This window comes from Cyprinus carpio, chromosome B24 (assembly GCF_018340385.1).
Source record: "Cyprinus carpio isolate SPL01 chromosome B24, ASM1834038v1, whole genome shotgun sequence".
Lineage (NCBI taxonomy): Eukaryota > Metazoa > Chordata > Actinopteri > Cypriniformes > Cyprinidae > Cyprinus > Cyprinus carpio.
The window spans coordinates 19,056,113-19,069,735 of NC_056620.1; the positions used below are offsets into that span (position 1 = coordinate 19,056,113).

Here is a 13,623-nt window from a genome sequence, read left to right on the forward strand (position 1 = left end):
TAAGTGGGGACAGCTGCCTGCTGAAACCAAGGACATTTAGGCCCGTTCCTGAGGGTGATCCGTCCAGCAGGCTGTCCAAAACGGCTCCAGTGTGAGGATCCTTGCGCTGGTAGCGACTGGAGTTATGACTACAGCCAGATGGGTTTTGGCACTAGAGGAACAATATACAAGTTGCGCTAAATGGAACAATCTGTATAAAATTGTGCGTGCTTGCATGGAATTACACTTCTAAGTGTTTGTGTGTGTCTTCGTAGATACCCATGCATGTTTTAATGAGCGCACAGTCTGTTTCTGATTTGCAGAGTAAAAGAAGAATAGCATTTCAAATCTTTTCGGAAAAAACAACAACAACTGTTTTAAGTCATTTCTGTCATCTCTTTCTTACTGCCATGGATCATTAACATCTCTAATACACTGTTAGACTCTTATTAGCTGCTAAAGACTCAAAAAATAATGTACATGAGAGCTTTCAAAAATGAATTTTAACTTCTGGGATGCTTTTTCTCTGGGTAGAAGTGAGGGATAAGCCACAATAAAAGACAAAACAGCCCGATTTCCAAAACAATATGTGTTGTAGTGCCTCTCATTGCATCAGGGCAGATGATCAGACAAGCCTGGAGAGGCCGCTGATGGCAAATGATGAAATGACATGCAAAAAAAGCAGCTGGTGCCACACTCATGCATAACATTTCCAAAACATTCCAGCAACGTTTGTGTAACAACAACTAGTAGAGAGCAGATCCAGTCTAGTAAACATCAAGGCTGTGCCCTGCATTTTTGTATGAAGACGCTTCAAGCTAATTTGAACAACTAATGCTTATTTCTCAGGAAAAAATGTATATTAAGAAATAAATTTACTCTTTTCAGGTGTTATTTTTATTGAATACATCACAAAATGGATCTTTTATTTTATTTAGATCTGGACAAAAACACATTCTGGTCTCATGAGGAGTCAAATATGGCCCTAACATTGTCACATTCAGGGTTGCTTTGCGAGCAGATGCCAGACGGTTTAGGAAGAAGCCCAGCATGAGTCGTGCCAGAAGAACCTAATCTGGACTGGGCAAGGAACTGCAGGAGACTGTAAAGGACAGCACCAGTCCAATGTGTGCCTCCACAGGGCCAAAAGAGAGGGTATGACCCATTTAACCCATGCCAAAGATTTCACTCGTGCCAGATATACCACATCCACCTTCCTACCAGATAAGATTTGCACACAGGGTAAGGTTGCTCGGAGAAGGTTCACCCTGATGGACATACTTGGCACGACTCGGACATAAATCACAGTCACATCAACATTTCTGGCACAATGCATCCTCACACACTCACACACACACACACATTTCCCCCATCCGCTCATACTAGTCCCTGGACTATGGCATTGGCTAGGTACAAGAGTGAAATTAAAATCACTTAACAGTGTGGATCAGCGGCACTGAGCAGATCATTTCTTCATGCAAGCCTTTGTTTTCAAGCATGGCACAAGTTCATATTTTACATCAAAGGCATATTTTGTTTTGGCTTGTATGTGGTTGCATCATGTAACAGTAATTCTAATGAGAAAAGGGAAATGAGAACTTTAGAACTACTGATGCACCAATGAAGTTCTTCTGTGATAGAAATCTATTTAAATATATATAATTAACATTTAACAATAACAAATTTTATATTTTATTATATTATTAACTGTTTTATTACATTTTGTTATATTAGGTTACAATTAAAGCTGTGTTAGCCTCATTTTTTTGCCCCTTTAGCGGTTGAATCATGAAACTGCAAGTTACGGAGGATTATTGTCTGGTTAATTACGTCAGTTGTGCGTGCGCGGATGAATCTGATGGTTTGAGTCGTGTACTGTATGTTTTCTCCGTACTGGCGTCGCACAATAGTAGCCGGGACTTCTTTTCTTTAAATACGGACATGAGAAGACACGCACAGACGAGTACTGTATGCACTTCCCGCGAAATCCGTCCAGACATATCTAAAATTTAAATCATTATAGTGAGTCGAGTGAGTTATAGTGAGTCCATAGTGAGTCGAGGTAAGGCAAAACACGTTTTGGAATACAGATTTCTAATGTACTCATTAATAAACCATTACACATTAGCTTTAACTAAATAAAAATAATTACATATTAGCACATTAACAATTACATAACAATAATAAAATACGTAAGTATATTTATTATATTTTTTAAATGTTTATAAAATATTATATTATTTTATAGTAGTACGCTGTTGCAAATTTTTTATAACCTGTTTCCAGTTGTTTTAAATAGGCCTACAGAAATCATTCTATATATAAATATTTATGTACAATTTACAAAAAAAGGTGCCATTTTAAGCAACAGTTCCTTCTCCTCTGAGAAACTGATGTTATTCATTTTTAAAAACTGTATTATGAATTATGCATATGCCATACTGTCAAACCATTAACACTGTGGCTGTCATACACACTGATATTTTTGTGTGTCTACCCTGTTTGATTATATTTAAAATATTTTAGCATATTTAATTAAATTTTTTAAATGGAAAATGGCTTATTTTTGATGGCTTTATTTTTTTAATTAATTTTTATTGATGGTAATATTTAGTTTTTTCTTTGTCATCAAATCCATGCACTCAAGATTAGCTTCGAGGCCCATCATCAACAGACGTCTAGAACTCTCAAAAGACCATCTTTAGCAGAGCTACTGATCTTAATACTTTTGTGTGTGTGTGTGTGTGTGTGTGTGTGTGTGTGTGTGTGTGTGTGTGTGTGTGTGTGTGTGTGTGTGTGTGTGTGTGTGCATGCCACTTGACGTGTGAACATCCATGCCTTCATTTGCTGCCTGTTCCTGGCATCACACTGTCCTTAAAAGCTGATAATGTGTTCATGAAATCACTGGCAGACAGCTCTTGTCAGCCGAATGTTCCACATGAGAAGGGGCCAGTCCTCCACTGTGAGTCTGCAGGGTATAAAGCAGGTCTGTCAGGGGAGCAAGAGTCTGTCAGGGGAGCATGTGTCTGGCCAAGCCATTGCTTTTGTGTTGTCATTTTTTCTGGTCTTTGCTCTTTTATAATGTTACAAGTCCTTTTGCTCCGTCCCTCTCCGAGAGTGCGTACTAAATTTTTTATGCGGGATGGGCCTGCCTCTTTCTTTTCTGCAACACTATGATTTATTGCCCAAAAAGACCAGAGAACTAATTAACAGAGTAATTAATTAATATGAATTTGCATATTTGCATTTGCAATTAGTGCAGTCAAGTGATTAGTCTGAAATGGGGAAGTTTGACTCATCAGATGTTGGTGTGTGTGCTGAACTGGAAAGCTCGTCACCAGCTGAGGCATTTTTGGAGGGGGACAGAAGGGGACTGTGTGTGTCTGTGTGTTTCTAAACACAAACATCCAAGGGTACTCGCCAATCATGCGTGACTGAGTCGTCGCTGTCAGCAAACTGCAGCTGTATGCTGTGTTCATTATGTTTTTGTTGAGCTGAAAAGTGCAGATCAACCTGACCGTCCCAGTGAAAAATACAGCAGACATTTTTACCAAGCTCACTCATGACTAACGTGGATTGTGTCTAGGTGGCTCAATGCTAATAGGACCACTAAAATCGGTCAACATAAGGTTAAAGAGCCAATTAATCTTAGGGACAGAAAGGTGTTGTGTGTCTTTTATGTGGCGTTAAGCCTTTGTGGCATCCTTCTGAGAGGGATAAATGCACTTGTGGGGCATTTAAAGAGCTCCTAATTTGAATTATAAATGTGTGTGCATGTGAGTAGGCCAGGCACAGGTTCAATAGCAGCAGGAGCTTTCACTCATAATGGAATACATGAGTGTCAGGTCTTCATGTGGGAGGAGCCAAAGCTCTGGACAATTACTGCTACAAGAAAAAGCCAGTAGCCAGAGACGGCCAAAGCCATGCTCCAAAATCTATATGTGATTTTGGGCACGGGTGAATCTCACAATAAACCGGTCACAAATATGTTCAGTATGATCCTAAAATTAAAAAGTAAAAACCTAGGCCTACATATTTGTGACATTATTTGACAATTTAGCACATTTTGATGACAATCAAGGACATTTTTTATTTTTCCAGTTCTCATGAAAAAAAAAAATATATAGAATTTTTAGAAAACTCTAATAGAAAATTCTAATATATAGTTTAAAATTTGGGGTCAGTAAGAGGTTTGTTGTTTTTGTTTATTAATTTTATTACTTTTATTCAGCAAAGATGCATTATTGCTGAAAATATTTATAGAAAATTATTTTAAAAAAAAATCAAAGTTTATATATGTGTGTGTGTGTGTTACTTAAGTACTAATGGAGAGAGAGAGAGAGAGAGAGAGAGAGAGTTCTATGTTTTTCTGATAATCATTTGGGTCAGTAAGAGGTTTTTTTTAACATTCAACACTCTTAGTCAACAAAGATCCACTGAACTGTTTAAAAGTGACAAAGACATTTATAAGATAAAAGTTTTATAATTTCAAATAAATGCTTTTCTTTTGAACTTTCCCGAAAAACTCCTGAAATCCTTTAATCCTGAATAAAATGTGTCACTGTGTCAATATTAAGCAGCACAATGGTTTTCAACATTAATAATAACAAGAAATGTTTCTTGAGCATCAAATCAGCATATTAGAATAATTTCTGAAGGATCATGTGACTCTGAAGACTTTAACTTTAAAGTTTAGCTTTGCATCATATAAAATTACAATTCAAAATATATTAAAATAGACAACAATTTTAAATTGTAGTAATATTTTGCATTTTTGATCAAATAAATTGTCTTTTTTTAGTATTTGCTTTAACATTTGATATATTCATATTACAATTTTAAATATATATTTAAAATATATATATATTAAATTACATGTAAAGTGACAGTGCAGTAATGAGAATTAACAAATGGGGATATAATGAGAATCCACCATTCAGATGCACAGCATATGAGAATTTGAGGGAAAGACGTAACAATCCAAAAAATAACAATAAAATAAAGCTCTTAAAAAGGCGGCATTTTCTTCATGCACAATATAACTTCTTGGAGTGAAGCTTGACCTGGACATGTTTTTGTTAGATTCACTCGCATACTACTGAGTGGTGTGAATGTGGATGGCTGTGTGTGAGGAAGGTGGGGAGGGATGGTGTGAGTGTGTGCATGTGTGAGAGAGTTTAAACAAAAACCCAGATTTATTTTCATATGTAGAAGAAAAAAAAAACTTTAAAATCTCAGAATCCATGTTGACTGGGCACATTAATCTTAACTTTATCTAAATTTATGTTTTCATAATCAGGTGATTGTCACATTGAAAATGCTTTCACGATGACAGACAGTAGGATCAGTCATTAGGCAAACGCCCTTGAAGAGACTGACCAGGCAAACAAGAGCCATCAATCATCCACTTCCTGCTGTCATTCACCAGCACTGACCAGTTTTTTTTGTACGTTTACATAATATACCTGATATGAATAAGAAGTCATTTTGTTTCTATTTAGATTTAGTCCGCTTATGCATGAAAATCGAATCCCAATTTCTTCATTTCTATCGGCAAAGACTAAGAAATGTAATTCCCTGACTCTCTAACAGCATTCCTGTTCATCCACAGCATCAGATTCTAATGGTGGATGCTGGTACCCGGTCCTTTATTGAGGCTGCTTTGTGGTTTTGCAGTGGTACGCAGCTCTAGGCACATGCCAGATGATCAGGGGAGGAATACAGGTCCCCCGGGACCTGGTCACATGACCAACCCATGCCACGTGACGTCAGCGGCAGATGGCATGGGTACCAGCTCTGGCAGTTGGCATCAGTGTCATTTCTCTTAGCGCGAGACAAGGAGAACAGTGGGGAGGTGAGAAAAACGCACGAGCTGTTCACCTGCTAAAACACCACGCAGAAAAAAAAAAGTTCAAAATAGGAAATATGAAAACCATCATAATCCAGGTAAGCTGGATCGTTCAAGGGTAAGGATCGACATCTGTGCTGCATGACTGTGTCTGCCTTTTCACCAGATTTTAAAGCCTTATGTTTTGTAAATGCACGAATGTGATGCAATTTCACACATGAAAACAAGTTTACATATTTATTTCTGTTGCATTATCGGTTGCAGCTAAATGTTTGTGATTTGATTAGAAAATCAATATCTTCTGGAATTCTGTCTGTAATTGTTATGTTAATACACCAGAAAAAAAGGTACAAAAGCTGTCACCATGCAGGTATCTTTTCGAAAGGTACTCCTTTGTACCATGATTACCCCTAAAAGGTGAATAGTAGAACCTTTCAGGTACGTTTTAGTAAAAAAGGGTACCGCCCCAGTAACATCTTTTGTACCTGTGAGAGTGTATTTATTGAGCACCATGTATAGGTTGTTTTTAAATCGCTGCTGATTGATTCAGAAGATCTATTATCTTCTCATCATCCCCAGTAAGAGCACAATGCTGACTCTTCCGTTTGATGATCCTGTCATAATGGACAGTCAATTCGGGGCAAACTTTCCACGGGACTGCGTGGGTGAAATGAAGGTCACCAAACAAGAGCCATTTAAAAAGGAGGAGACGCTCTCCCACACGATGGAGGACGAGGATTCGGAGAAGGATGAGGATGAACGGGAGGACGGACAGGACGAGAACGGTCTGCCTCGGAGGAGAGGGCCTCGGAAAAAGAAAATGACCAAAGCCAGGGTGGACCGGGTCAAGTTGAGGCGCATGGAGGCAAATGCCAGGGAGAGGAACCGAATGCACGGTCTGAACAACGCCCTGGACAGTCTGCGCAAGGTGGTGCCCTGCTACTCCAAAACCCAGAAACTGTCAAAAATCGAAACCCTGCGGCTGGCCAAGAACTACATCTGGGCGCTTTCCGAGATCCTGAGCACCGGGAAGAGGCCTGACCTCTTGACCTTCGTTCAGACCCTGTGCAAAGGGCTCTCGCAGCCCACCACCAACTTAGTGGCCGGATGCCTGCAGCTGAACGCGAGGAACTTCATCACGGATCAGATCAATAGCGAGGCGTCTTTCTCCGGCAGGTCACCTTACGAATCCGTGTACACGACCTACCACAGTCCTGGTGTGGTGACGCCCTCTGGACCCTCGGTAGATGCGGTCAAACCCTTCAGGCAGTTCAACTACTGCAGCTCTTATGAGTCTTTCTACGAAAGCGTCTCGCCGGAATGCGGAAGCCCTCAGTTCGACGGTCCCTTAAGCCCGCCTATTAACTTTAACGGGATCTTTTCCCTCAAGCACGAAGAGCCGGTCGAATACGGCAAGAGCTGCCACTACGGAACGCGCTATTGCGCCGTGCCGCCGCGCTCCTCCATCAGCCAGAGCGCGAGAGGCTCCTCGGATCTCCATTTCCCGTATGACATTCACCTCCGCGGCCAGTTTTACCCCGTGCAAGACGAAGTAAACACTTTTCATAATTAATGAGAGAAAGTCAAACGTGAGTGAAAAGGACTTAAAAAAATGCAGGACTTTCAATCGCACATGTATTATTTATAAAGTCCATCTCTGATTTGGGTTTTAAATCATCGGATGTTTTATTATTTATCCTTTTTAATTAAATGTAAAAACGTGCTTACAGTGTTCCTATAATTATTGATTTTTAAACTGTTCGACAAAATATGTGGTCTGATGGAAAAACAATCCACAAACAATAACAATGTGTTTTACGCAGAGTTTCTCGCGTATTTTCAGTTTAACTTTATGGCCTGTGTGAGTATTTATAGATCTTAATCTGTCAGTAGGGCTCTTGCTCCAAAAGGCATCTTTGGTCATTCAAATATTTGCGATGAAAATTTAGTAAAATAGAAGAGCAATAATTGCTAAGGATGCTATGCAATACACAAGTCTATAATTCTCGATCTGGCCATTTATTTATCCTCTTAATTTGTTTAAAAAATGTTCGCACAAACTTCAAAATATTGGTGTTAAAAAATTTAATTGCTCATCATTTTGTAAAGCATAAATGCGTTTATTCGTTTAAGTAACATAAAAACCGTAAGAACTTGTATTGTATTTAATTCCTTTGAATCAAAATGTCATCTTTATTTACAAAAGTTTCGTGATGTATTACACAGGGCACTATTTAAATGTCGGTAAAAATTGATTCAACAATTGCCTATTACTAAAATTATTATTATTATTATTTACAATAATAGTAATAATATGTTAACGACCACCACGAAGAGGAGATTATTGAATCAATTTGTTTTCCGATAGAAGATGATATATTTAAAATATATATAGGCTATGGATGTAATTCTGAAAAACGAAATAATAACCGTTTATTATTCATTTGTTCCATTGATTTCAATATGTGTAATTTAACTTTATAAATGTGGACAATCGAGTTTTAAGCACCCTCTTAATTTCCAAATATTTCAGATATCTTACATTTGTCTAAGTGCATCATTTTCAAAAGTATGATGAAGGAATATCATAACACGATGATGTAATTATGCAACAGATTGTTTGACAATTCTGTATTTTCTCAAATGTAAAGTCGTCGATATATAGGTGACATTGCGTACGATCACTGTAAGCAAATGCATTTGAAGCATGTAAAATCTCTAATGGAAAGGTCTGTGTGCTGTCTAGTGAACTCATGTCATGGGAAAACCTGCCTTAATATATTTGTCACGCATCGTTTATGCAATGTCATGGACGTCTGCAGTGGTGGATTTGTGCATTCTGATTTTTATCACCAAACGGGATTTTTTTTGTGTGTGTGTAATGACTGAATGCACTGAAACTGGTATTTGTACAATGTCGAGCTGTTTTGTACAGTAAAATAAAGTTTAATTGAATACAATTCTATGTTGAAAACAATGTTCTGAATACACGGCATAAATAAAATATAATAGACATATCTATTTTTTTTTTTTTTTAATATAGCTATAGTCTATCTAAACCTCGTTATGTGCCGCTAGAAAAAATGAAAACAAAATTTAATGCAATGGCGCATTTCGTTTTACTATATGTTAATTGCAAAACCTTTAATGAATAAACAACGCTTTAAAATATACGAAGATAAAACCCTACATTATTTAGATTATAAATTTAAAGTCTAAAAATGTATAGGCCTATCTGCTATCACATAGCCTAGCCTATTACAGAGGTCATAAATGCCTACAGAAAAGCAGAGAGAGCATCTGTTTATCAACAGAGGACAAAGGAATTTAATTCATGAAGAGGCCAAAATCACCAAATCCATCTCGTGCATTAGTTTACAGGCCTATGTGAGACGCGTTGGTCAAGGTTAATTGTAAAATGAGACGTTCTTGAGGTGTTATTCAGGGCTGGGTTTAGAGGAGTAAAGGTTGTCTTGTTTGGGGTGTGTTGTTTATGGTTGTTCAGCAGCGAGCTGGACGCGGGCCAAACAGCGACAGACTGCAGATCAGGAGCCCAAAAACAGCTACTCCCCCGCGAATGTGCATTGTTATCCCCGAGAAACCAGAGTGACAGCATTCATAATACGTAGGTTACAATGAAATGGGTTTAAAAGCCATAAAACTAATAGATTACGATAGATATAGCCTATTAAAAAAAAAAAAAAAAAAAAAAAAAGTTCAAACCGTGGTTATGAATTCGATTCCCGACTAATAGGCCTAATGAATTAATAATAGGCTATGTATAACCTTGAATGCAGTGTGAATTGTTGAAGATAAAATGCTCAGCAAAATTAAAGTTAGCTTCACAGTCACTGACAGTTTTGACCAAACAGATGCGTAAAATTTCACAAGACTTCTTTTTTTTCTGGTAGAAGTCCTAATTGATTCTTTTTCACGCTTTCAAAGAAAAAATAGAGCAGTAATCTACGTTAATATCCAATTAATCATCACGTTGTCCTAAAGCACCTAATGCTGTTGACAGGTGCAAAAATTCAACCTGCACAACCACCGATCGTGTACGATGAGACTCTTGATTTGCTGTGGGGATGTTGAGGTGTCAGAAAAAACCCACAGTGGCGATATTTCACACAAATTCAGAGAGAGGCAGAACATATGCTACCCCAGAGACAAAGCTGTCAGGAACGAACAGCTGAAAAATGAGCAGCAACACTTCTCTATGTGCTTCTGTCTGAGAACGGTGGAAAGTTCTCACCACACACTTTCTGTCGACGTTTTAGAACGTTATTTAATTTTAGATAAAAACGTAACTAATCCGTTTACTGACAGAGAAGATGCATGCCTTATTTTAGCCAGTCCCTGTATCCAGTTAGCCTATTTAAATTCGTTTAGATAGACTATTTTATTAAATCTAATGATATAACATTTAAAATATAAAATACACTTTATAGTAGGCTACGTTTAAAACTGCAAAATGTTATTAAAAAAACAATTCTGAAACAAAAACCAATTTGTGGAACACCTGTTCTGGACAACAGGCTACTGTTAATAATACATTTACAACAAATGTGACAGTTGATTTATTGTCCCAACATGATATTTATTAAAATACTATTAGGCTATATGAAAACAAGTCAAAAAATACTATTTTGAACTAAACGAAAATGCTATGCAAATGTGCATTAGTGACAAGGAATGAAGGAATGAAAACGAGGCTGTGAAATCAAGCCTACAGGGCGTTTATTTGTACTGGTGTTCAATAACATACTGACTGTTCAGATGAACAAAAAAACAACAACATTTTTTAGACTTTATAGTGCGTGCCATTGTAAAGACTGTAAAGTCTATCCTCACAGCTTTCATTCGCGTAAAATTTAATATGGGGTCTATCCTAGAAATGGCATACCCTTTTTCAAAACTCTGGCTGTCATTTGTTTTTAATTCTCTAGTTGAGTATGAATTTCATACATCTCATTTGAATGGTTAAATGAAATTACTTGTGTTGATGGTGTGGAAGAGCATATGGTACAGATGTATGTGGGTGGGTGTATGTGAGTGAGTTTGTGGGTGTACATTTGTGTGTGTGGACGACAGGAGGTGAATTACTACATACTCACGTTCACGTTCGCGATCACGATCACTCATAGCTCTTGTCCACGTGTGATGCTCCATTCTGTGTTCTGATGTCAACCCTTCTGTTCCAAATCCTATCATTGAAGGATGAGTCGCACCAAGCGTGATCACCAAATACAGTCTGTCCAGAGTGGTAAAGCTGTACATGGTCAGTTGGGTCGAATGACCCATCCAATTCTGTCTCCTGATATATAGTGTGTGAACAGAATGAACATTATGCCAAACAATCCTCAATGCTGCAGTTCTCAAGGCCATGGGAAATTTATGCACCGGCCATGGGATTTGTTTTTATAAATGGCTATTTTTTAAGTATAAGGACCAAGAAAGTGGTTTCTTGTGGTTAAATTGGACTTGTTAAACAAAACCCGAATAAATTGTTTTCATGGTTATTGGTTATGTGTCAGAGGTCAATGCCAACCTGCCATTATTACCTCATTATATACTCACTGAGTAGGTACTTCTTTTGAACAAGTAGTCTGCTTACTTTCTGCCTGCTGTTTTATGAATACACTCTTAGAAATAATGGTTCTTTATTGACATTGATGGTTCTTTAACATCCATGGAACCTTTACATTGCACAGAAGGTTCTTTATAGTGCAAGGTTTCTTTAGATTATTAAAAAGTTATTTAAAAAAAATGTTATTTTATGAACTCTTCACTGAAAGGTTCTTTGAGGAACCAAATAATGGTTATTTTCTCTTTTATTTTTAAGACGGTACTGTGAATTTCAACATACTGTATTACTCTTTTCATATACTGTTTTTCACCAGATGGCAAGTGTGCATACTTGGATGCAGCCTATGGATGCCACTCGTTAGCATTGTTCCTTCAGCCCCAGCTGGACAATGTTCCAACTACATCATATGATAGCAAAAAGCATAAAATAATATTTTGGTATTTGTTTTACCAGTTTTTGTAGGGATCTTAAAGCATGCAGTAAACATTTCCTCTCAAGTCACAGCTCAGGATAGACTGTCCAAACTAAAATTTGTATTTTATTTTATTTACTCATCTTAAGTTAGTTTTTAGTTTTCTGTTGAACACAAAAGAAGATGGTTCGAAGGATTTCCTTAACCAAACAGTTTTGGGTTCCATTGACTTCGATAGTATTTTTTGTTCATACAGTGGAAGTCAATAGAACCCGAAACCAGAATTCTTCAAAATATGTTCTTTATGCATAACTATTTTGGTGCCCTCAGCCAATCAGCTTTGTCACAATGGCTTCAGAGTCACATGGCATGCACAGATCAGCTGCCTGTTTAAAAACAACCTTGCAGATTTCATATTGTGTACTCCCAGGGCTGCATACTATTGAAATGAATGGGAATGTGTAACAGATAGCTTTATAGATGTTCAAGAAGTGTATTTATAATACACACCTAAAATACACTTCATTAACCATTGAGAAGCTCTCAAATTTAATGCACGCTATTAAAAGTGCAGGAATTCGGACGCAGCCCACATTTCCTAGCTCATGCTAAACATGCGATACAGATATCGAGATCTCTGCAGCGTGCTTCAGAGGGAGGTTGTTTGATTATAGTTGTTAATGAAGGTTCACTCAGTAGCTTACGGTAACTCACACCTGAGAGCCTCAGAGACAGTTTCTGGAATGAATTGCTTGTTAATAATAACGGTAATTAGGAATGAAGAATGTAGAGCTGGTGCGATGTTGATTTATCTTTTCGACGCCCCTCTATCGGGTGGAGAAAGGGTGTTGTCATACGTTAGTCCCTCTCCTGCTCCCTCTCTCAGTCTCGTTCCCAAAAAATCTCCACGAGTCCCGGGTCGCAGATGGTGTGGGACACAGAATTTTCCTAATAATCTTTCTTTCTTTTCTTTTTTCGTGTGAGTGCTGGTGGCTTAGGGATTTCTCATTTTAATTAGAGGGTTTAAGGAGATAAACCCCTTTGAAAACCATGTCCTGCGAGAGGAGGTGCAGGTGATCCTCCCCACAGAAGCAACCACATCGTCAGCCAGCAACTCATTTGCATATTAGATTGGTGTCAGTTTGGCACCCGTCCTGACTGAGATGAACGCCCCTATTTCTAGACTTGGCACGGTGTGTACGTATCCTGGCACGGTACGCGATCGTGTTTTCAGTATGAGGGTTCCGGGGTACTTGAACTCTCTGTTATTTTACGGCCCTTACATTTGACCCACAAGCTTAACTTAAACTAATAGAAACTCACAGGTCTGGAATTGGCGTTTACTCACTCACTTTATGCTGGGATTTTTTGGGTGCGAATCTCTTTTACAGTCAACCTGACCGTCAATGGTCACAAAGTCATTTGAATTTCATCTAAAGCTGATTTTCAGCTAGTTGGCAGAGAGCGTGACATCAAGAGGCCCTAGAGCTCATCAATCTAGTTGGTCGTTAATGTGAATTTCAAAACCTAATATTAAAAATGTATGAACTATTCCCATTTGGACAAATTACATGAAGTTTGTCTGAAGTAGATGTTGGCTAATCACAGACACATTAAGCAGCCATTAAAACCGAATGTTGGACAGTAAAGTCATTTGTATTCCATGTTAAATCTAGACTGAAGAAAAAGTTAATGACTATTTCTGATAAATGTCTTTGCTTGGACCCTCAGTGCACATTTCGGCATAAAGATCAATTGAGAACCTCATTTTATATGGATCAGAATGCTTAAGTGGTT

General features: G+C 37.9%; 1 protein-coding gene across 2 annotated transcripts; it reads left to right on the forward strand.

Annotated features, from left to right (window-relative positions):
* The first annotated feature begins 5,774 nt into the window (after nucleotides 1-5,774).
* On the forward strand, nucleotides 5,775-8,787 carry neurod6a (neuronal differentiation 6a). 2 transcript variants are annotated; one of them, XM_042752173.1, is made up of 2 exons: nucleotides 5,775-5,925; nucleotides 6,407-8,787. In XM_042752173.1, exon 2 carries the CDS (start codon nucleotides 6,417-6,419, stop codon nucleotides 7,398-7,400), a length of 984 nt encoding a protein of 327 aa, XP_042608107.1. In that variant the 5' UTR covers nucleotides 5,775-5,925; nucleotides 6,407-6,416; the 3' UTR covers nucleotides 7,401-8,787. The 2 variants fall into 2 exon arrangements, with proteins under 2 accessions (XP_042608107.1, XP_042608106.1); XM_042752172.1 differs by having other exon boundaries at nucleotides 5,791-5,945.
* The last annotated feature ends 4,836 nt before the right edge of the window (nucleotides 8,788-13,623 follow it).